The sequence below is a fragment of the Chiloscyllium plagiosum genome, chromosome 1, assembly GCF_004010195.1.
Source record: "Chiloscyllium plagiosum isolate BGI_BamShark_2017 chromosome 1, ASM401019v2, whole genome shotgun sequence".
NCBI classification, from domain to species: Eukaryota; Metazoa; Chordata; class Chondrichthyes; order Orectolobiformes; family Hemiscylliidae; genus Chiloscyllium; species Chiloscyllium plagiosum.
The window spans coordinates 62,361,449-62,385,155 of record NC_057710.1 but is presented as its reverse complement, the minus strand read 5'-3'; the positions used below and the strand labels follow the sequence as shown (position 1 = coordinate 62,385,155).

General features: G+C 40.2%; 1 protein-coding gene across 9 annotated transcripts in view; it reads right to left on the bottom strand.

Moving 5' to 3' along the window:
- rusc2 (RUN and SH3 domain containing 2) overlaps positions 1–23,707 on the bottom strand; it is a 128,524-nt gene that overhangs the window by 41,349 nt on the left and 63,468 nt on the right. For 7 of the 9 annotated variants that reach the window (XR_006311386.1, XM_043688079.1, XM_043688072.1 and 4 more), the window contains 4 exons: positions 9,188–9,979; positions 7,817–8,008; positions 1,946–2,089; positions 1,269–1,345 (listed from right to left, as the gene is read on the bottom strand). Coding sequence is in view for 8 of the 9 variants with exons in the window: in XM_043688079.1 (XP_043544014.1) it covers positions 1,269–1,345; positions 1,946–2,089; positions 7,817–8,008; positions 9,188–9,979 (1,205 nt within the window). In the remaining variant the exon portion in view is untranslated. The remainder of the gene's footprint in view (positions 1–1,268; positions 1,346–1,945; positions 2,090–7,816; positions 8,009–9,187; positions 9,980–23,707) is intronic. The other 2 variants (XM_043688120.1, XM_043688129.1) reach the window with 2 other exon arrangements.

The following is a 23,707-nucleotide window of genomic DNA, read 5'->3' as shown; positions in this document are numbered from 1 at the left end:
TCCATGGACAATAAGTTATAAAATTCAAGTGCACAACTTTGGGTGTGTAAGGAAAAAAAGGTAGATTTGCTAGTTTTAGATGATAGAACTTACTTATAACTAATTACGTTAAACCTTTTTTAAAATAAAGCATATCATCTAAAATGTAAATAAAAGAAAGCACTCTGTATTTTCCAAAATATACACATTTGACCTACATTTATCCAAAAGCATAAATACTTGCAACATGCCCTAGCATGGCAAAATTTTCTGTTGGCTGTAGCTTCTGCTGTGCTTCCTTGTAATAATGAAATTATATACATTGTACATGTTTCTTTTACTTCTAGCTGCCAATACAAACATTAGCTTAGGCAACACATTTTGAAGATGAGCTGCTTAGTCATACATGTTTATCGGGAGCCAAGTGTAGTATTAAAACAGTCACATTTATTTCTCCTTAGTAAAGGCAAAACCCCAGTATAACAAACAAATTATTATGGCGGGGGGGGGGGGGGATCTGGGTAAACAAGGGAAGTATTTCATGCATCAGAGTTCTCTGTCTTTAATTCATTCACTAAATAGAATTTATGAGCATGCTTTGTTTATATAACAAATAGGCAATGAATAACAGCAAGATTAGATCAGTCTTTCTTTAACCAGCTTCTAAAAGATGACAATTACTCCTGGTTATCGTCAAATGTAGCAGTATAGCCAAGGGCAGTACATTTGTATGTCCTTGTACTCCAGGAGTTAAAGTACTACAAAGGACATATTTTAAGATGACATCTCCAGCAAATATTCTTCATTTGTCAAGGTTTCTAATGTTTTCACAAATCTTCCCAGTACTCACATCAAGGTCTACTGAATCAAAACATAAGTCAAGTTTCCCATAGACTCAACAGTCCTGTAACAAGGGACTCAGTCAAAATTAGAGATAGTGAACACAAAGTCAAAAACCTAATATTTTTATGCACCCATACTGCTGGAGAAGCTCTATCCACCATGAGCCATGGAAACATTTATCCAAACATCAGAGATTGCAGGTGCAAACAATGTGATGATTCTCCTCAGCAACAATAAAGATTTAGTTAATTCACCCCAGCAAACAATCACTTGACTGTAACATTCCAGAAAAAGTTGTAAGGTTGAAAACAAATTGCTGGCGGAAAAGATAAAACATCACTGTTAGATTTTTTTCTAGTTTTTTTTGTTGAAACAAACTACAAAATGGAATACAAACATATGACTACTCAAATCAAATCAGAACTCAGGCACATTAATCACCTTACCTTGACACCAGGATCTCGGCTTGTTCCAAAGTGTGCTACAATTAGATCAACGGCAGTGTTCACAGCCTTAACAAGACCTGCCATAATAAAGTTGGATGAGCACTACAGTGGATATTATATTGACAACTGTTATACTACATTTAAAAGAAACTTTAAATACAATTTGGAACAGAAAACAACTGTGTGACAAACGCTGCGCTAAGTATAAACGTGACAAGTTCACAAACCGAATGAGTTAGAAAATTTCAATCCATACGATTTATAGTAATTCCTTCCTTTGTACCACATGAAATATTTTGGCTGTCAGTGGTGCCATTCATTAAAAATATACTGTAATTATTAACACATCAACCTAAAAGTAAACAAATTTAAATGTTTCATATACTGTATTCCACAATGTTCACAGAATTTAATTTGTAATCATTTGAATGAAAATTCAATGGGATTAAGATTGTTCATTCTTGCACTCGTAGAGAAATTATTTTCCTAATATTAGTGCAACTGATTGATCACAGGAAATGCTTAACATGCTAATTTTTGGTATCTGGTCAGCTGAGTGAGTGATACACTTTGATAATATATTCAAAACATATTAATCTTGAAAATATTGAATTTAAGACAACTCTGCCTTCAATAATGTGCATACAAAGTGGCTGATGTCAAAATCTAAATTTTACCTTTTTTCTGTAGCAAATCTATGGAGATACTTTCTGTGGTTCCATCAGGTGATAAACAGAATTCAGCTGGGGGTTTCTCAGCCAGTGAAAAATAATCCGGAAAGAAATCACTGTAATAGTTCTGAAGTTGCTTCACAGATTGGCCTACAAAAAGGGAGATCATATTATTTAATCCATCACTAAATTAAATGCATTTTAATACTAATAATACTTTTTCAAACATTCTTCAATGAAATGCAATATTTCCTTGCATCCCTCACCTCAATTCCAGAATTCACTGACATCTTAAATTGCCTGTTTTACCTACTCATTTAATTGGCTACATAAAACTTTCAAGCTCATGATATTTCTGAGGACTGTACCTTTTCACACTAGTAATGATCTGTATAAAGGCACTAGGGAAATTACCTGAATGCAATGCACAGACATTATAAAATCCAAGTTGAACTAGAGGAGATAATTTTGTTTTGTTCATTCACGTCAAATTCATTCATAGGATGTGGATATTGCTGGCAGTACCAACATTTATTGCCTATCTTGAATAACCTTCAAGTAGGAGGTGGTGAGCTCTGCTATTGAACTGCAGGGGGCAGTGCTGTTCACATGTGCCCACTGAGTTTGTTCTTCCAGGTGGTAGTAACATTCAGTATATGCTCTTACAGAAGCTTTAGCCCGTTGGCTCACACTACTGCCAGTAGTGGTGAAGGATTAGATGCCAATTGTAACAAGGTTCATGACTGGATGAGCAACTTCAACAGATAAGTGAAGAGTATTCCACCACACTGTGACATGATTTCTGACTTGTAGATGGTCAATTTAAGTTGAAATCATTAATAATGGAAGGAATAACCTCCATCTATATGGTTGCTACTTGATCTGGACAGTTTAGGAAAGTTGGGAGACATAAATACAGGTTATGAAAGCTGGCCAATACTTTTGTAAACACATGCCCGAAACGTCGATTCTCCTGCTCCTTGGATGCTGCCTGACCTGCTGCGCTTTTCCAGCAACACATTTTCAGCTCAATACTTTTGTAAAGTCAATCATGGAATATGGGCAACCCTGGCAAAGCCAGCATTTATTGTCATTTTAACCAGCACTTGAGAAGGTGCTGCTGAGCATTTTGGAGGCATTTTGATTATTGGGGATTGTCACTCGGTCTCCTAGGGTTTGCCCAATTGCTTCAAGGATCATAGAACTTTGGAGATGTTTCTCCCAAGTTGGACCAAGATCTTTGATTTCATCTATGTTACATAAGATGTGTATATAGTAAACAGTATATATTTTAAGATCATTTATTTTAGATTTTGGATTTGAGCTAATGGCATATGGGCTTAGTCTGTGTGTCTGAAGAGGTTCAATGCTTAACTTCTAAATAACCCTGTAGCCAAGATGATTCCTATTAAAGACAGTATGAAAGAGATAGTTCCTGATGTATAATAGAATTTTGCTTTCATTGGGAGTATGTTTACTTCATTTGCTCGTTAAAAAAATGCATTGGCCTTTTAGTTTGGAAGGTTATAGATTGATTGTTTTAATCTTTTGATTAAGGAAAGCTCTTCTAACTTGGGGAAAAATCTTCTAGGTTTCAGTTTGGTATTTGGCAAAATCTTGATAGAAGATATTGATGGTAAACATTTGCTCCTAAGAAAAGAAGATAATCTAACAGCCCTGTTTAAAAACAGAGAGGGGCAGAAGACCAGAAACTATAGGCCTGTCAGCCTGACCTTGGTCTTGGTAAGATTTTAAAGTCCATTAATACGTATGAGATTGTGGACTTCTTGAAAGTGCATGGTAAAATAGAGCTGAGTGCCAAAACTAGCAAAATTCTTTGAGGAACTAACAAGCAAGTGAAACAAAGGAGAGCAAGTAAATGTGATGTATTTGGATTTCCAGAAGGCCTTTGAGAAGGAGCCACACAGGTGGCTGCTAAATAGGAGAAGAGCCCAGAGTATTAGGGGCAAGGTACTGGCATGGATAGAGGATTGGCTGGCTGGCAGAAAGCAAAGAGTAGGATTAAAAGGGTCTTTTCAGGATGGCAGCCAGTGATTAATGGAGTTCTGCAGGTTCCTTGTTGGGACCACAACAATTCTCATTATATATCAAAGATATGGATGAAGAAATTGAGGGTATTATTGTTGAGTTTGCGCAGGATACAAAGATAGATGGAGGGACAGGTAGGGTTGAGAAAGCAGAGAGGCTGCAGAAGGACTTTGACAGGCTAGCAGAATGCAAAAAAAGTGGCAGATAAAATACAATATGGGAACGTGTGAGGTTATACACTTTGGTAAGAAGAATAGAGGTGAAGACTATTATCTAAATCGGGAAAGACTTCAGAAGTCTGAAGCACAAAGGGACATGGGAGTCCCAGATCAGGATTCTGTTCAGGTTAACATACAGATTCAGTTGGCAGTTAGGAAAGCAAATGCAATACCAGCATTCATTTCAACACGGCTAGAAAACAAGAGCAAAAAAGTAATATTGAGGTGATATAAATCTCTGGTCAGATGCATTTGGAATAGTGATGTGGAGATGCCAGTGTTGGACTGGGGTGAACAAGGTCAGAAATTACATGGCACCAGGTTATAATCCAACAGGTTATCAGGTGAGGAGGAGCTCTTCAAAAGCTTGTGATTTCAAGTAAATCTGTTGGACCCTCCTAGAGGAAGAATGTTGTGAAACTTGAAAGGGTTCAGAAAAGATTTACAAGGATGTTGCCAGAGTTGGAGGGTTTGAGCATTAGGGAAAGGCTGAATAGGCTGGGGCTGTTTTCCCTGGAGTGTTGGAGGCGGAGGGATGATCTTATAGAGGTTCATAAAATCATGAGAGATATGGATGGAGTAAATAGACATGGTCTTTTCCCTTAAGGGCTTATGCCCGAAACGTCCATTTTCCTGCTCCTCGGATGCTGCCTGACCTGCTGTGCTTTTCCAATACCACACTCTCGATCCTGGGGTGGGGGACTGCAGAACTGGAGGGCATAGGTTTAGGGTGAGAGCAGAAAGATTTAAAAGGGACCTAATGGGCAACTTTTTCATGCAGAGGGTGGTGTGTGTATAGAATAAGCTGCCAAAGTGGTGGAGGCTGGTACAATTACAGCATTTAAAAGGCATCTGAATGGGTACATGAATAGGAGGGATATTGGCTAAGTGCTTGCAAATGGGACTAGATTAGGTTAGGATATCTGGTCAGCATGGAAGAGTTGTACCAAAGAGTTTATTTTTGAGCTGTACATCTCTATGACTATGACTATAACCTGGTGTAGTATGACTTCTGACTTTGGAATATTGTGAACAGTTTTGGTATGGTATCGGAGGAAGGATGAGCTGGCATTGAAGGAGGCCAAGAGAAGGGTGACAAGAGTGATTGCGGGAATGAAGAACTTATAATATGATGTGCTGTTGAGGAATCTGGATCTGTGGTCAATGGAGTTTAGAAGGATGGGTAGTATGTGATTGAAACTTACAGAATACTGAAAAATAGAGTGGATGTGGAAAAGATGTTGCCATTAGTAGGAGAGACTAGAACCTGAACTCACAGCCTCAGAGTGAAGAGACAACTCTTTAGAATTGAATTGAATTTATTGTCACATGTACCAAGGCACAGTGAAAAGCTTTGTTTTGCAAGTAATAAAGGCAGATTATATAGTTAAGTTGCTTGGATAAGTAAATAATAGGCAAGCAGCACCAAAAACAAAAGTACAGGCAAATGTTAAGAGTTTATGAGTCCATTCAGTATTCTGACAACAGTAGGGTAGAAGCTGTTACAAAATCAGCTAGTGCGTGTGTTCAGGCTTCTGTGCTATCTCCGAATGTAGAGGTTGTAGAAAAATATTGCCAGGTTGGGATGGATCTTTGAGAATGCTGGCAGTGAGGAGGTACTTCTTCAGCCAAAGGGTGGCTAATCTGTGGAACTCATTATTGCAGATTGCTATGGAGGCTAAGTCATTAAGTGAATTTATGACAGAGGTAGATAGGTTCTTGATTGGGTCAAGAAGGCAGGAGAACGGGATTGAGAAGCATATCAGCCATGATTAAATAACAGAGCAGACTCGATGGGCTGAATAGCCTAATTCTGCTGTATTTATGTCTATTCTCACATATCTTATGGTCTAATAGTTTAAAGTGGTTAAGAAATAGATTTCTTCAGTATAAGGAATTTAGTTTTAAAGTTCCAATCTGAAGCTTATGGCTAAATCCCTTGAAAGGCTTACTTGAAGCTAAGATATTGCAGAATCTAAGTAAGAAGTGATCAGATTTACAGCCACAGCTATGTCAAACCCGATGTCTAACAAAGAAGGGAATTCTCGCTCCCATCTTTGAATATTATAAATGGGTACTGTGGGATTATCAAGATTGTAGTTTACCACAGGTTTTGAAATCTTTAAACTTGTATTCTAGGTAAATAGTTTGGTTTATCTATTTTATCTTCATTTGTTTTGAGTAAGAAACTTCTGTTTTATGGTCAAAACCAAATCTGCAACATTGCATGCTTGTGTTTCAAAGAAAGACCATTTCATTAAAGTTTAGCAACAAAGCATGATCTGTCAATCCACATTTCAATCTGGGGTATGAATTGTCTTATCATGACACCCACTACCCTACATGAGGAATAGAGGTAATGCATGGGAATAGTGGGCATGTAGCATTGGAAATGAGAGTCATTGTATACAAACAATTTCTAATAGCAGTTGGTAAAAACAATGACTGCAGATGCTGGAAACCAGGTTCTGGATTAGTGGTGCTGGAAGAGCACAGCAGTTCAGGCAGCATCCAAGGAGCTTCGAAATCGACGTTTCGGGCAAAAGGCTTTGCCTGAACTGCTGTGCTCTTCCAGCACCACTAATCCAGAATTCTAATAGCAGTTGTCAATACAACAGCCAGTCTTTGCCCACGATTTCTCATGTATGTTTGTAAACTGATGTTAAGCTTTAACTTTGTGAAAAATGTAAAAAAACAGAATGTCATAAAGGGCAGACTAATAATGCTTCACAATAAACCTTCTACTTCCCATATACTGTCTCTAGCCAGATATAGTGCTCTGGTGTACTTTAAGGAAAACCACTGTTCATCTGGCAACTGCCTGAAACAGGTGCCACTTAACGTATTCCATGAGCAGTGCCTTTGAAATGGAACTCAATGATCAAATGAATGTTTTGTGCCAATTACCTGAAAAAGATATCTGCACTTGGCAAATGTGACGAGCAGAAGTGCTATTAACAGCATTTAGTATCAAAAGGAATTTCTGCTTGCTGGTGGATTATTGCAACAGATATGCCGCTTTCTCTAATTATTCTTTGACTGATTGGGAGCATAAGTATGTTTTTTTCTTGGTCATTCATCATTGTAACTGAGGATTAGGAATGATATCAAAATTGGCTTACCTGATAATTATCTTAACGTATTTGGGGAATTCCTTCCTTTGTGTTTCAACTTGGAATTGTATATCTAAGGGTTCATGACAATGCATTTATGTCTTAAGTCTTATATTGGCACATCTGCTATTGAGCCACTTGTTTGCCCTGTGCTGATACTGTTATTATTGTTAAATGAATGCCCAGTAACATCTTACAGAACTTAATTCTTACCTAAATGCCATCCATATCAACACACAAATCAGCAGTAATATTGTTTTCTTTTAAATTAAAAATATTTCTTCTTCCTGGTTCTAAAATCACAATGAAGCAATATATATATATCTCTCTCCAAACTGATATTTTCAACAGCCAAAAGTAGTAGACAGAAAGAAAAGTACAGTGGAAATGTATTAAGCAAAGGTACTTGGGCAAAAGATATCAAGAAATAAATAAGATTAAAGTAGTTTTACAAACTATATGGCGATATATTCCAGAAGCATGAAACAAAACTGCACCATATAGCCTTGAGCGAATATGGCTAACACCACTTTTGCCAGAAAATTCCAGATATGTTTTCTTCTTGATCATCCCAGGACCTGACTGTTTAGGCTCCAAATTACAGCCAAATCCTTTTATACGGTCATGACCAAGGGGATTTCTTCTGCGATATTCTCTCCATTTGAGTGTCAGAGGTGCAATGTGATTAGCTAGAAAGTACAGTAGATGAAAAACTTAGAAGAGTCAGAAAGATTTTGTGATTTAAACGCACATTCAAGAATGCTTATATAATATTCAAAATATTCTACTCCAAGATTTTGTATTAAAACTATAAAATCACAATTTCATTAGAAAACATTATAGGATATTGTTCAAGTTTATAGAATGACTACATAGCTTCCTAATCTGAAGTTATTGGTACACTCGTAACATTGTTTTAACTCAAGTTTAAAAAACTTCACTTGACTTGCCTTTCCTCGTTTCAGGTATTTTTCTTTCAAAAGATCCTCTTCCAATGACTGGAAAACCAAATCTACCGTGTAATAAGAATTTAATTTTCATTAACCTGTACTTTAATTTTGGTCTGCCTCTTTGCTTCCAGAAGTGAGGCTCCTTCCAGATTTTAATACCGATTAGAATCATAGAATCCCTACAATGTGGAGGCAGGCCATTGGGCCCATCAAGTCCACACCAACTCTCTGAGCAGCATCCCACCCAGGCCCACCCCCCACCCTAACCTGCCCGTCTTTGGACTGCAGGAAGAAAACAGAGCAACTGGAGGAAACCTACTCAGACATGGGGAGAATGTGCAAACTCTATACAGACAGTCGTCTAAGGGTGGAATTGAACCCTGGTCCCTGGCACTGTGAGCCAACAGTGCTAACCACTGAGCCATCATGCCACCCAATTAGAATCATAAAATTTCTGCAAGTAGGTGAGCTACAATTGCCATTAGTATCCTGGAATACTTCCGCCAGCATATGGTTTAAAGCTGATTTCTTTATGGTTGATACCTTTAAACATCACTTCTTTGATCTTCTCAACAAGAGTCTATAAAGACATCTATGAACTAGACAATCTAATTCTACAAATGAGGAAGCAACCAACATGACGTGCTAATGTGTGTATCAGAGTGAAAAATCAGGACAAGAGAAAGAAAATGCCTATTACTAGAATTTAATCATGCCAAGATCTTGATTTTCTATTTTTCTTGTATGAAATCTTGCTTCTTTCAGCAAGTAGTGTGAGGTTGAACGGAGGTGAAATCTAATCCAATTACATTACTGATCACAAGCAATATACCCTCGTAGTCAATGAAATATTTCAGATTATGGCAATTATAGCTCCAATCCATTTAGTTACTTTTAACAAAATAAGTCAGTGTTTACCAGATGTGAAGCCTGATGCCACATGGTTAAGTAGTGCAGCTTTTCCACTTCTGCCTTGGTTATCCTTGTGATGTTCCAGATGGCTGCTGACACCATTTCCTTTTACATTAGCAGATATTGGCAATACAATTTGATGGGAACAACAGCTGGAGCTCTGTCCAGTTTGAAAATTCCCTTGTTCTTTCTTTGGAGCTTCCTTAGGACTCTTTCTTTCATCTCTAATATGTTGAAGATGAGTTTTGATGGGTGAAACAGCACCTTTTACTGGGGAAGATTGAACTGAAACGAGATTCGCAGATAAAGGACATGATCTACTTCTTGGGGGGTGGATTCCATAATTTCTTTCTGGTGACACAGCAGATGATGAATTTCCATTCTCCAAGATACATGCATCATTTCTCACTGGTGAGTAACTGCCCAATGGTGATGGCCTAATTGCGTCTGGTACAGGCCTCCGTGAACAGTACTCATTTATGGGAGAAGAGTTCCTCTGTTTCTCATTCTCATCTGCATTGAATCCATTCTGTGACTTGCCTACTGTCGCTATATTTTCCAACGACACCATACCACCAGAAGAACTAGATGTACCACTTGAATGTCCATTTGTTGTCAGCTGACTACTTGGAATACTGTACATATATGAAACAGAAGATGCACTATGGTTCTGCAGTGGACGAACCCTGGGAATTTGTTTGCTCAATGGGTGGTGCAGAATAAATGGTTGAATAGGCAATGTAGTTGGGCGTTGTTCTTTACTGTAACGGATAACTGCATTGGCTTCTGATCCATCACCTACATTACCATGAGTAGACAAAGGATAGAGGGATCAGATGAATAAAACCAAAAACATCAGATAAAGCCAGACAGGTAGATTGCTTCTTCTAAGTGTCAGAAACATGAGTTATTTTAGAAATGCATTATTTAACAGGAGTTACAGAAAAAGCAACAATTAAAAGAAGATAAAGATAAAGTGCAAGGAAAAATTGATTCAACATAGCAAAACTAAAACAGTGTTGAAAATGACAATTCTACGTCTATCCTTGTGTATTATCTTCTCAATGTGAGCACAGTCAAATTAAAAAAGAAATACAACATTGCATACAGTTAATATTCAACAGACAGTTCCAATGCTGAGAGAAGATTGCATAAGGTTCATATAACACCTTGCAAAGTACACAAAAGCAATAATTACCAACAGTAGCTCCATATAATGTACCTTCAGTGGTTGCCTTTGAAAAGGCATCAAGAGAAATTAAGGCAAGAGAAACTTGGGCAAGAGAATCCACATCATGATGAAGTGGCATTAAGAAGGTAGAGTACCATAATTAAGTGGTGTAAATGAATGGCTCTATTCCAAGTAGCTCTGCTTGCAGCACTACAAATAATACAATTTTTAAAATTCACTCATGTGATTTGGGCATCACTGGCTGGCCAGCATTTAATGTTCATTTGCAGGTGGTGGTGGTGAGATGCCTTCTTGAACACTGCACTCCATGTGCTGTACGTTGACCCACAATGCTATTAGGAAGGATATTCCAATTCTTTGACCAAGTGACACTGCAGGAACAGCAATATACTTGCAAGTCACAATGGCATGGGAGAGACTTGAAGATGGTGGTGTTCCCATGTATCTGCTGCCTTGTCCATCCAGATGAAAGTGGTCATGGGTCTGGACAGGCTGTCGAAGGATTCTTGGTGAATTTCTGCCGTGCATCTTGTAGATGGTACATACTGCTGCCACTAAGCATTAGTGGTGGAGGAGTGGATGCATGTGGATGTAGTACCAAAGAAGTAGGCTGCTTTGTCCGGGTGTGATTGAGATTCTTGAGTGTTTTTGAGATGCACCTATCCAGACAAGTGAGGAATATTCTATCACAGTCCTGACTTGTGACTAATTTCAGACTGGGGACCTGTGACCAGCAGAGTTCTGCAGGGATCGGTGCTGGGTCCCCTGTTGTTTGTCATTCATATAAATGATTTGGTTGAGAATTTATGAAGCAGAGTTAGTACATTTGCGGATGACACCAAAATTGGTGGTATAGTCGACAGCGAAGATTACAAAGTGAACTTGATCAATTGGACCAGTGGGTTGAGGAGTGGCAAGTGGAGTTTAATTTGGATAAAAACAAGCTGTTGCCTTTTGGAAAGATGGGCAAGGGCAGGATTTATATAGTTAATGTTACGGCCCTGGGTAGTGTTGTTGAATACAGAGACTCAGGGGTTCAGGTACACAGTTCTTTGAAAGTTACATCACAGGTAGACAGGATGGTTAAGAGGAATTTAGCACACTTGCCTTCATTACTCAGACCACGGAGTATAGGAATTGGGACATCATGTTGCGATTGTGCAGGATGTTGATGAGATCACTTTTGGAGTACTGTGTACAGTTCTGGTTGCCCCACTATTGAAAGGATAGTATTAAATTGGTGAGGTCAGAAAAGATTTAAAAGGATACTACTGGGTTTCAGGATTTGAGTTACAAAGATAGGTGGATAGGTGGGGACTTTGTTTACTGGAGTGTCGGAGGTTGAGAGGTGATTTTACAGAGATTGATAAAAACATGAGGAGCAAAGATAAAGTGAATAGCAAAGGTCTTTTCCCTAGGGTAGGGGAGTTCAATACTAGAGGGTATATTTTTGAGGTGAGAAGTGAAAGATTTAAAAGAAACCTGAGGGGCAACGTTTTCACAGAGGGTGGTTCATATGTGGAATTGCCTGAGGAAGTTAGATACAGCTACAGTTACAACATTTAAGAGACATTTGGACAGGTAAGTGAATAGGAAAGGCTTAGAGGGATATGGGTCAAATGCAGGCAAATAGGACTAGATTACTTTACAAAACTTGGGCAGCATGGACGAGTTGGCCTGAAGGGTTTGTTTCTGTGCTGGATGACTGTGAGGCTATGATAGACTTTGGGGAATCAGGACTTGTGTTACTCACCACATTATTCCTAGCCTCCGACCTACTCTTGCAGCCACTGTATTTATGAGGCAAGTCCAGTTGAGTTTCTGGTCAATGGTAACCCCCAGGATGCCGATAGTAAGGGATTCAGTGATGGTAATACCATTGAATGTCAAGGGGTGGTGGTTAGATTGCTTTGTATTGGTAGTGGTCACAGCCTGAAAGGGTTCAGAAGAGATTTACAAGATGTTGCCAGGGTTGGAGGATATGAGCTATAGGGAGAGGTTGAACAGGCTGGGGCTGTTTTCCCTTGAGTGTCGGAGGCTGAGGGGTGACCTTATAGAGGTTTATAAAATCATGACCGGCATGGATAGGGTAAATAGACACAGTCTTTTCCCTAGGGTCGGAGAGTCCAGAACTAGAGGGCATAGGTTTAGGGTGAGAGGGGAAAGATATAAAAGAGACCTAAGGGGCAACATTTTCACACAGAAGGTGGTACGTGTATGGAATGAGCTGCCAGAGGAAGCGGTGGAGGCTGGTACAATTGCAACATTTAAAAAGCATTTGGATAGGTATATGAATAGGAAGGGTTTAGAGGATAATGGGCCGGGTGCTGGCAGGTGGGACTAGATTGGGTTGGGATATCTGGTCGGCATGGACGGGTTAGACCGAAGGATCTGTTTCCATGCTGTACATCTCTTTTCACACAGAGGGTGGTTCATATGTGGACTTTATGACTCTATGTTAATTGTGTGGCTCAAATACTACTTGCCACTTGTCAGCCAAAGTGTGGATATTATCCAGGTTTTGTCACATTCTAACATGGACTGCTTCAGTTTCATGGTCCTAATCATTGACAAACATCCCCACTTCCGACCTTATGAGGAGAGAAGGTCATTGATGAAGAAGCAGCTGAAGATGACTAGGTGCAGGACATCACCCTGAGGAACACAATTTACAGCATAGAAACAGGCCCTTCTGCCCAACAGATCTATACAGGTGGAAAAATAAACTGTTTTGAAGACACAGAAAGCATTGGGCCATAAGATGGGTGCTCCCAGCAGGGAGTGGAATATGAATATACTTCAGCCAAATTTGCAGACAACACAAAAATAGGTGGAAAGATAGTTTGCAAGAGGGGTACAATAAAATACTGATAGGTTAAGTAAGTGGACAAAAAGTTGGTAAGATGCAGGAAGTATGAAGTTGTTCAGTTTGGGAGGGAGAATGAAAGAACAAATTAATATTAAATGGAAAAGAGTCATAGAGTCATAGAGATGTACACATGGAAACAGACCCTTCGGTCCCACCTGTCCATGCCGACCAGATATCCCAACCCAATCCAGTCCCACCTGCCAGCACCCGGCCCATATTCCTCCAAACCATTCCTATTCATATACCCATCCAAATGCCTTTTAAATGTTGCAATTGTACCAGCCTCCACCACATCCTCTGGCAGCTCATTCCATACACGTACCACCCTCTGTGTGAAAATGTTGCCCCTTAGGTCTCTTTTATATCTTTCCCCTCTCATCCTAAACCTATGCCCTCTAGTTCTGGACTCCCCGACCCCAGGGAAAAGACATTGTCTATTTATCCTATCCATGCTCCTCATAATTTTGTAAACCTCTATAAGGTCATCCCTCAGCCTCCGACGCTCTAGGGAAAACAGCCCCAGCCTGTTCAGCCTCTCCCTGTAGCTCAGATCCTCCAACCCTTGCAAAATCCTTGTAAATCTTTTCTGAACTCTTTCAAATTTCACCACATCTTTCCGATAGGAAGGAGACCAGAACTGTACGCAATATGCTAACAGTGGCCTAACCAATGTCCTGTACAGCCGCAACATGACCTCCCAACTCCTGTACTCAATACTTTGACCAATAAAGGAAAGCATACCAAACGCCTTCTTCACTACCCTATCTACCTGCAGCTCCACTTTCAAGGAGCTATAAACCTACACTCCAACGTCTCTTTGTTCAGCAATGGGGACTTGAGTACAAAAGCTTGTACAAGGGTGCAGCAGGTAATCAGGAAGGCTAATGGAATGTACAAGGGGATTGAAGTAGAAGAATGGGGAAGCCTTACTCAACTGTACATGGTGCTGGTGAAACAACATCTGGAGTATTGTGAGCAGGTTTTGTCTGCTTATTTAAATAAAAATATTGTTTCATTGGAGACAGTTCAGGATGATTCCTGGTATGACCAAAGGCTAAACAGGTTGGTGTTTTACTCATTGAAGTTGAGAAGAATAGAAGGTGATCTTATTAAAGCATACAGGATTCTTAAGGGGCTCGGCAGAGTACATACTGAAAGGATGTTTCCTCTCAAGGGAGAGTCTAGGATATGAGGGCATAGTCTAAGAAGAAAGGAGTACCAATTTCAGGCTGAGAGGAAAATGAATTGCTTCTCTCAAAGGGTTGAGTACCTTTGGAACTCCTTGCCAAAAAAAGGGGCCGAATCCTTTTGTATATTTAAAACTGAGATAGATAAATATCTTGGTGGTAAAAACAATAACTGCAGATGCTGGAAACCAGATTCTGGATTAGTGGTGCTGGAAGAGCACAGCAGTTCAGGCAGCATCCAAGGAGCTTCGAAATCGACGTTTCGGGCAAAAGCCCTTCATCAGGAATAATGATGAAGGGCTTTTGCCCGAAACGTCGATTTTGAAGCTCCTTGGATGCTGCCTGAACTGCTGTGCTCTTCCAGCACTACTAATCCAGATAAATATCTTGGTCAGCAGGAGAATCAAGGGTTATGGGGAAAGTGGACATGAGGAATGCAAGATCAGCAATGAGTCTATTGAATAGCAGAGCAGGCTTCAGGGATCAAACTAGGCGGACGTGGGTACTTCAGATGCTGGTGATTAGAGTCAAGATTAGAGTGATGCTGGAAAAGCACAGCAGGTCAGGCAGCATCTGAAGAGCAGGAAAATCGATGTTTCGAGCAAAAGCCATTCATCAGGAACGGAGGCAGGGAGACTCCAGGGTAGAGAGATAAATGGTGGTGAGGGTGTGAGTGCGGTAGTCTGGGGAGAAGGTAGCAAAGAGTACAATAGGTGAATGGGGAGGTGGGGGTAAAGGTGATAGGTTGGAGAGGAGGTGGAGCGGATTGGTGGAAAGGAAGATCGACAAGTGGGAGAGGCCATGAGGATGGTGGAACTGGGATAAGGTGGGAGTGGGGGGGAAATGAGGAAACTGGTGAAGCCCACATTGATTCCATGGGGTTGAAGGGTCCCAAGGCGGAAAATGAGGCGTTCTTCCTCCAGATGTCGGATGGTGAGGGAGTGACGATGGAGGAGGTCCAGGACCTGCATGTTCTCGGCAGAGTGGGAGGGGGAGTTGAAATATTCGGCCAAGGGGCGGTGGGGTTCATTGGTGCAGGTGTCCCAAAGATGTTCTCTGAAGTGCTCTGCGAGAGGGTGTTCGGTCTCCCCCAGTGCAGGTGAAACTTTGATGGATGTGGAAGGCACCTTTGGGGCCTTGGACGGAGGTGAGGGGGGAAGGCGTGGGCACAGGCTTTGAAATTCCGGGGTCAAACTGCCTACTGTTTTTTCTATTTCTTATGATCTTATAGACTAGAGGACAGCTAATGTGGTTCCACTTTTCAAAAAAGGTAGTAAAGATAACCCAGGGAAGGAGGTAATGCTGAAAAGTGTGAGATGATGCACTTTGGATGAAGCAACTAAACAACGGAGTACTCAATAAATGGTAGGCCACTAGAAAACTCAGAGGGATACAGGGATCTTGGGTGCTTGTCCACAGATTCCTGAAGGCAACAGGACAGATTAATAGGGTAGTTAAGATGACATACCAGACACTTGCGTTTATCAGTCATGGTATAAATCAGAATAGTAGAGAAATTATGTTATAGCTGTACAAAATTTAGTACATAGTACTCCAGCTGTCGCCTAATCAATTCTAGTCACCATACTATAGGAAGAATGTGATCGCACTGGAGAGAATGCAGAGGAGATTCACAGGATGTGGTCTAAGATGGAGCAGTTCAGCTATGAAAAAAAGCTGGATTAGTTCATGTTGCTTTCTTTAGAGAATAGAAGGCTGAGATGGGACCTGATGGAAATGTATAAAATTATGAGGGGCATGGGTCGGTTGGATAAGAAGCAGTTATTCCCCTCAGATAAAAAAGTCACTAGTAAGGGGGCATCATTTTAAGGTGAAAGGCAAAAGGTTTAGAGAGGATTTGAGGAAAACTCTTTTCATCTGGTGGGTGGTGGGGGAATCTAGATGCACTGGCCGAGAAGGTAGTTGAGGTGGGAAACTTCACAGCTTTTAACAAGGACGAGTACTTGTTGAGCATTTGAAATGTTGTAAGATTCAAGACTATGGGGCAAATACTGGAAAGAATAGTTTTATTTGGCAGTGCAGACTTGTTGGGCTGAAAGGTGTCTTCTGTAGTGTATGATTCTATGGTAGGTGATGTACAATTTTACTATACATGCGCATTTACTACACATCTCTCTGAACACCAACTTGTTTCTCACTTTTAAAAATGTTTTTGTTTTTCCATTCTTCCTTGCAAAGTAGCTAACTTTAAAAAGTGAGAAGTAAGTGTTTGTATTCAGGGATTTGGGTGACCTTGTGCAGGAAGCACAGAAAGTTAACATGCAGGAACAACAAGGAATTAGGAAGGCAAATGTTAAGAGTAAGAAAATCTTGCTGAAATTATATTAGACTTTGGGAAGACCAAATGTGGAACAATGTGCACAGTTTTGGTACTTAATGCAAAGAAGCACATACTTGCAAGGAAGGTTCACTGGATGGGAACATAGGACAGTCTTCCGAGGACAGTTACAAAAAAAAGGCCTATATTCTCAGGAGTTCAGTGGAATGAGGAATGATATTGTTGAAACATATAGATTTTGAGAGGGCTGGACAGGGTACATATTGAAAGGTTGCTTCCCCATCTGAAGAGACTGGAACTTGGGGATATATTGTCAACATAAGGAGTACCCATTTCTGACAAGTTAAGAATATCTTCACCTGGTGGGCAATGAACCTTTAGAATTCTCTACTCCAGACACTGTTGATACTTAGTTGTTAAGAGTATTCATGTTCTACATGTTCCCACAATATCGCCACCATAATGCAATGCAAATTGCCTTTCACAAAAACATGAGGCCATTCAACCCCTTGAACTTGCTTCACCATTCATTATGATCATGGGTGATCATCGAGCCCAATACCTTAATACCACCCCTTTCCCAATATTCCTTGATCCTGTTAGTCACAATAATGGTATCTATCTCCTCCCTGAAAACACAATGTTTTGGCCTCAGTGACAGTAACTCATCACTTTCTGGGTGAAGAAATTTCTCATCTCAGATTTAAAGGGTTTACCTCTAAGCCTTGAACTATGACCCCTGATTTGGGAACATCCTTCCTGCATCTAATCAGTCTAGTCCTGTTAGAATTGTGTAGGTTTTTATGAGATCCCCTCTTCTTATGCTTTTAAACTCTCATGAATACAATCCTAAGCAACTCAATCTCCCCTCATATGCCAGTCTTGCCAGCTCAGGAATTAATTTGGTAAATCTGCATAGCACTCCCTCAACAGCAAGAACATCATTCTTCAGATCAGGAGACCAAAACTGCACATAATACTCAGATGTGGCCTCACCAATGCCCTGTAAAAACTGCAGCAAGACATCCTTATTCAGGTGCTTGAATCCTCTCAGTATGAAGGCCAACATACAATTTGCCTTCTTTACTGCCTGCTGCATCTGCACACTAACTTTCTGTCACTGGTGCACAAGGACGTCCAAGTTTTGTTGAACATTCCCCTCACAATTTACAGTCAGTCATTCATATAATAATGTGCCTTCCTATTTTTGTTACCAAAAATGGATAATCTCACATTTCCCAACATGATATTGTACCTATGTATTTGCCTACTTATTCAGCCTGTCCAAATCATACTGCTACACCTATGTATTGTCACAACTCACCCTTCCCTACAGCTTTGTGTCATCTACAAATTTTCAGAAATTACATTTCTTTCCCTCATCTAAATTATTAACATATATTGTGAATAGCTGAGGTCCCAGTACCAATTCCTGTGGTAACCCACTAGTTACTGCTGTCATTCAGAAAAAGACAAATTTCTTCAGACTCTTCTTTTCCTATCTATTAACCAATTTTCTATGAGTCTCAATTGCAATTAACACCATTTAATGATACCATGGAAAAAAATAAAGCTTTCCTGAATTTCATTTGACATCAAGGGTCGAGAAGACTTTCACAATGTTACAAAACATCAGATAGCAAACAATGTTCTTATATAAATTACTTCATCTTCCTTCATCTTTAACCCATTTCAGCTATGATTTTTTAACTTTCTTCCCCATTCCTCCACCCTCTCAAAACAACTCTTTTGAGATTCACAAAGCACTTCAGTCTGGCTTCTACTGTACACATAAGCAAAACTCTCCTGGCCACAATCATAAATGGTATCATCTGCACTGGCATAACTTACTACCCCTGGTTGTCTGCTTATGTGCCTCTGACACCACACAATACCTTACAATTCGTTCCTCAACCTCATCATTACCTCATTATCAGACTGCTTGCCAAAATCAAATAATGAATATTCTGATTTTCTTTGGCAAAGTATCAGGAAGTCTGACATTTCTGCTCCTACCACAAAAATTCATTTCCTTTTAAATGGCACCATCTTCTCACCGACTTGTTCAGACCAGACAATGTAAATTTTCATATCCTATTACACCCACAGCAGATCCTCTTAACAAGAAGTCCAGTTATTTCCATACCTGAAACATTACCATTCTCCAGCCCTGCCTCAGCCTCACTGAAGCTACCACATTTACTCATGTTTTTGTCATTTCCGAATTCAGTTTCCTCAATACTCTTTGTTGGTTTTGCACCCTTCATCCAGCATAATTTTTGACATGTCCAGGATTTACCATGCACAGGATTCAATTGGCTAACGTGAGTTTTCGACTCAGTTTACCCCTCATTAATATGAAATGGGTCACATTCTCTTCAATATAAAGAACTTATTTTTCAAATCCCTCCACCATCTCATCTATCCTATCTTTAATACCTACACTAACTTTCTATCCCTTTATTTTGCCTTTGGCATTTTTAATCTCACATTGGGAATGGGGCTGTCAACTATATCAGCTATACTTTCTGAATTTGCTTAGCTAAATCTTTAGCCTCCTTTGAAAATCTTCAGTCTTCTTATCTATGAAAATCTTCACAAGATGTAACTTTTCAACCAATCTTTTAGTCACCTGGGCTGCACTCCAACAACCATGGCATGTCATTAATTTCTTTAATTATTTTCTCTTATCACCCATCCCACTGTAAAAAGAATCTTGAGATGTTTGCTAAATTTAATTCACTATAGATTCTGTTGACTAAACTTTTAAGTAAAATTTATTAACTTGTTCTTGGAAGTTGGTGTCGCTGGCAAAAGCATTCTTAAGCTGTAGTTTGAACTGGCATTCAGGAGGTAGTTAAGATTCAACATTTCAATTTAAATTTTCATTGGACTAGTAATCCAGAAAGGAGAAAGTAGGACTGCAGATGTTGGAGATCAGAATCAAACAGTGTGGTTCTGGAAAAGCACAGCTAGTCAGGTAGTACACAAGGAGCAGGAGAGTTGACCTTTTGAGCATAAGCTCGAGCATAAGAGCTTATGCTCAAAACATCAACTTTCCTGCTCCTCAGGTGCTGCCTGACTAGTTGTGTTTTTCCAGCACCACACATTTTGACAAGTAATCCAGAGACCCAACTAAAGTTCTGGGGACTCAAATTAAAGTCTCACTAATACTCACGTAAAATCCATTTGGTTCACCAATGTTCTTTGGGAAAGGGAACTACTGTGCTTGCTTGGCCTGACTAGCAAGTGACTCCAGAACGGCTACTTCCTATCTACCCTGGTCATGTCCCTCCTCAGCCTTCTCTGCTCCATAGAAAACAACCCAAGACTATCCAGCTTCTCTTCATAGCTAAGGTGCTCAATCTTGGTGAATCTCATTTGCACTCTCTCCAGTGCAATCACATCCTTCCTACAGTGTGATACCAGAACTGCACACAGTACTCCAGCTGAGTACTAGCCAAAGTTCTTTACAGCTCCAACATAATCTCCCTGCTTTTATAATCTATGCCATCATTGATAAAAGCAAGTGTCCTGTATGCCTTAACCACCCCAAAATCCCTCTTTCCTATGAGCTTCCCAGTGAGCTGCCATTCATTAAAAAAGTAACAAGACAAGGGCGCGCACAAAGTGCATCACCTCACTTTTCAGGATTAAATTCCATTTTATACTCATCTACCCACTTGACCAACCAGTCCACATACTCCTGTAATCCAAGATCTTCTTCTTAAGTGTTGACCACCCAGCCAATATTTATGTTATCCACAAACCTTCTCATAACTCCCCCCATATTTTCAAGCATATTGTTTGTACATTTTTAATTCATGAAGAATAAGGGATCTAGTACTGATACTTGGTATACATCACAGCACAATGGACTTCAGTAACATAAATAGTCTCTTACCACCACCCTCTGTCTCCTGCCACAATTTTGGATCCAACTTAACTTGCCAAATTACCTGGGTCCCATGTGCATTTACCTTTTTTAATCAGCCTCCCATGTGAAACTTTGTCAAAGATTCTGCTGAATGCATATAAACTACATCAACTGTACTACCCTCATCTATACACTTGGACCTCCTTGAAAAATTCAATCAACCTCCCTCTGAAAAGCCATGCTGACTAACCCTGATCAAAACTGTCTTCTCCATGTGGACAAAGTTAAAAATCACTCAACACCAGGTTATAGTCCAACAGGTTTATTTGGAAGCACTAGCTTTCGGAGTGCTGCTCCTTCATCAGGTGGTTGTGGAGATTAATTCTCTGCTTCAGAACTTTCTCCAATACCACATGTGAGACACTCTGGCCAGATCCTGTCTTATTTTAATAAAATTTATCTTCCCACAATCCAAAACCATTTCTTGCAGACTTTCTTTTTCATTTTCCATTACAAACTTAAACTGGATTGTATTTACTATCACTAAAGTGCTCCCCTACTGCCACCTTGTTCTAGTTTCAGTGTCCAGTTTTGTTTCCCAGAATTAGGTCCTGCACTGCACTGCACTGTCCGTTACACATGTTCTTGTAAAAAAAACTTCTGTATTTCAAAAAAATCCTCTCTATCTAAACACTTTACACTACAGCTATCCAAATTAATGTTGGAGAAGTTGAAATCTCTTATATTATTATTACCTTATTACTACTATTTTTATACACCTCAGTGAATTCTCTATCACCACTGATTGTTTGTAGGCCAATAAGACACTCCCACAAATGTCTGCCCCCATTTTATTTTAAAGTCTCATTTGAAGACCCTTGCAAGATACTGTTTCTCCCTCTGTTTTTCCACCCTTCCCCACCTTGCCTGAAGATTCTATAACCTGGAATGTTGAGTTGCATTGGTGAGGGATAAAATGTCGAGTAATAGGGTAGGGGAATAGGTCTGGGTGGGTTACTCTTCGGGCTGTCAGCATGGACTTGTTGGGCCAAATGGCCTGTTTCCACACTGTAGGGATTCTATTCTAGAGGCCATCCAGCCTCACCTTACTCCTTTCAAATTTGACAGAACTGAACTCCCTCTGTCTTGGTTTCCTTATACACTTAGTTGTATCAACTGCCAGAAATGAAGCAAAGAAATGAAACTGGATAGACCATGTGGCATCAACTACAGTACCAGAAATGACCACACAAACACAACTCTGCACTCTCTTCCTTTTTAACATGCAGGGGCTAATGCTAACATTGCAGGTTAGTCAAGCAACAGTCTCACACGGTCATACCCAGAAAACGTCATCGCCATCTCTGTATCGATCTGGTCCACCAGTAAGGTAAACCCAGCAGAGGTGATGACACTTTAGGAAGGAATCTTTCCTCGGAATCCTCAACATTAATACCTGACTACACAAAGTCGCATGGCAACATGGGCAAGGAAATAGCTGATCACCATGAACAGCTTCCCTTCAGCTGATGAGTCAGTTCTCATCCCTGTTGAACAGGAAGCACCGAATGTAGCAAGGGTGCAGAATGTACTTCAATGTCCACTACCTAGAGTGGCTCAGTAGCACCACTACTCACCACAGTGGTTAAGACCTACAGAACATGGTTGCTAGAGTGAGTCTGTGACAGATGGTGAGAGAACCAACAAGAAGGAAAATCATACTTGATCTCATCCTCACCAATCTACCTGTGACAGATGCACCTGTCTATGGTGGTATAACTAAGAGGGACCACCACACAGTCCTGTGGAAATAAAGTCCTGCTTTCACATTGAGAATATCTTCTGTCATGTTATTGGAAGGCTAATGGAATGTTGGCCCTTATTTCAAGGGGTATGAGTATGAGTAGAGAAGTTTTACTGCAACTGTATAATGTGCTGATGAGACCACATCTGAGGAACTGAGAGCAACTGTGTTCCCCTTATTTCAGGAAAGATGCTGTTTCATTGGAGGCAACTTCACTAGGATGATCCCAGGTATGGGACTCTACTCATTGGAATTGAAACATATAGGGTTCTTAAGGGGCATGAAAATGTGTTGCTGAAGAAGGGCTTATGCCCGAAACGTCGATTCTCCTGTTCCTTGGATGCTGCCTGACCTGCTGCGCTTTTCCAGCAACACATTTTCAGCTCTGATCTCCAACATCTGCAGTCCTCACTTTCTCCCCTTCTTAAGGGGCTTGACAAGGTAAATTCTGAGAGGACGTTTCCATTCTGGGAGAAAATGCACACAAAGGCACAGTCTCAGAATAAAGGGATGCCAATTTAAGACTGAGATAAAGAAAAATTTCATCTTTCAGCTGGTGGAGAGTTGTGGAACTCCTTGTCACAGAATGTTGTGGGTGCAGAGTCCTTTTATATATTTAAGGCTAAAATAGATTCTTGGTCAGGAGGGGAATCAACTGTTATGGAGAAAAGGCAGGAAACTGGACTTAAGGAACGGCTGAATGGACCACTGTTGTTCCTATTTCTCAAGACTGGACATCCATGACGTGGTGCGGACCATAAGGAGCTGTTGATACAATATGCAGTCTCATGGTCTGGTATATCATCAACTCTACTACTTCCATTAAACTAGAAAATGAACCCTAGTTCAATGAAGAATACAGGAGGGCATGCCAGGCATTAGTAAAAATGGCTCATGAACTTACAAAGCTGGACTACGTGCATGTCAAACAGCACATGCAGCAAATGATTGAGCTAAGGGATTCCTCAACCAATGGATTAAATTTAGGTTCTGTGGTCCTGGTACATCAAGTCATGAGTAGTGATGGAAAATTAAACATCTCACTAGAAGAGAAGACTCCACAAACATCCCAAATGTCAAAAATAATAGGGAAGCCCAGCACATCGATGAAAAAGGTAACACTTAAACCTTCATGACAATCTTCAGCCAAAAGTGTCATGTGGATGATCCATCTTAGCCTCTTTCAGGAGATCCCCAGAATCACGGTCCACTTGATTGGAAAATTTACAAATTTTCATTTCTTCCACCACTAATGTTCAGTAGCAGCAACATATGACAGCTATAAAATGCACTGCATA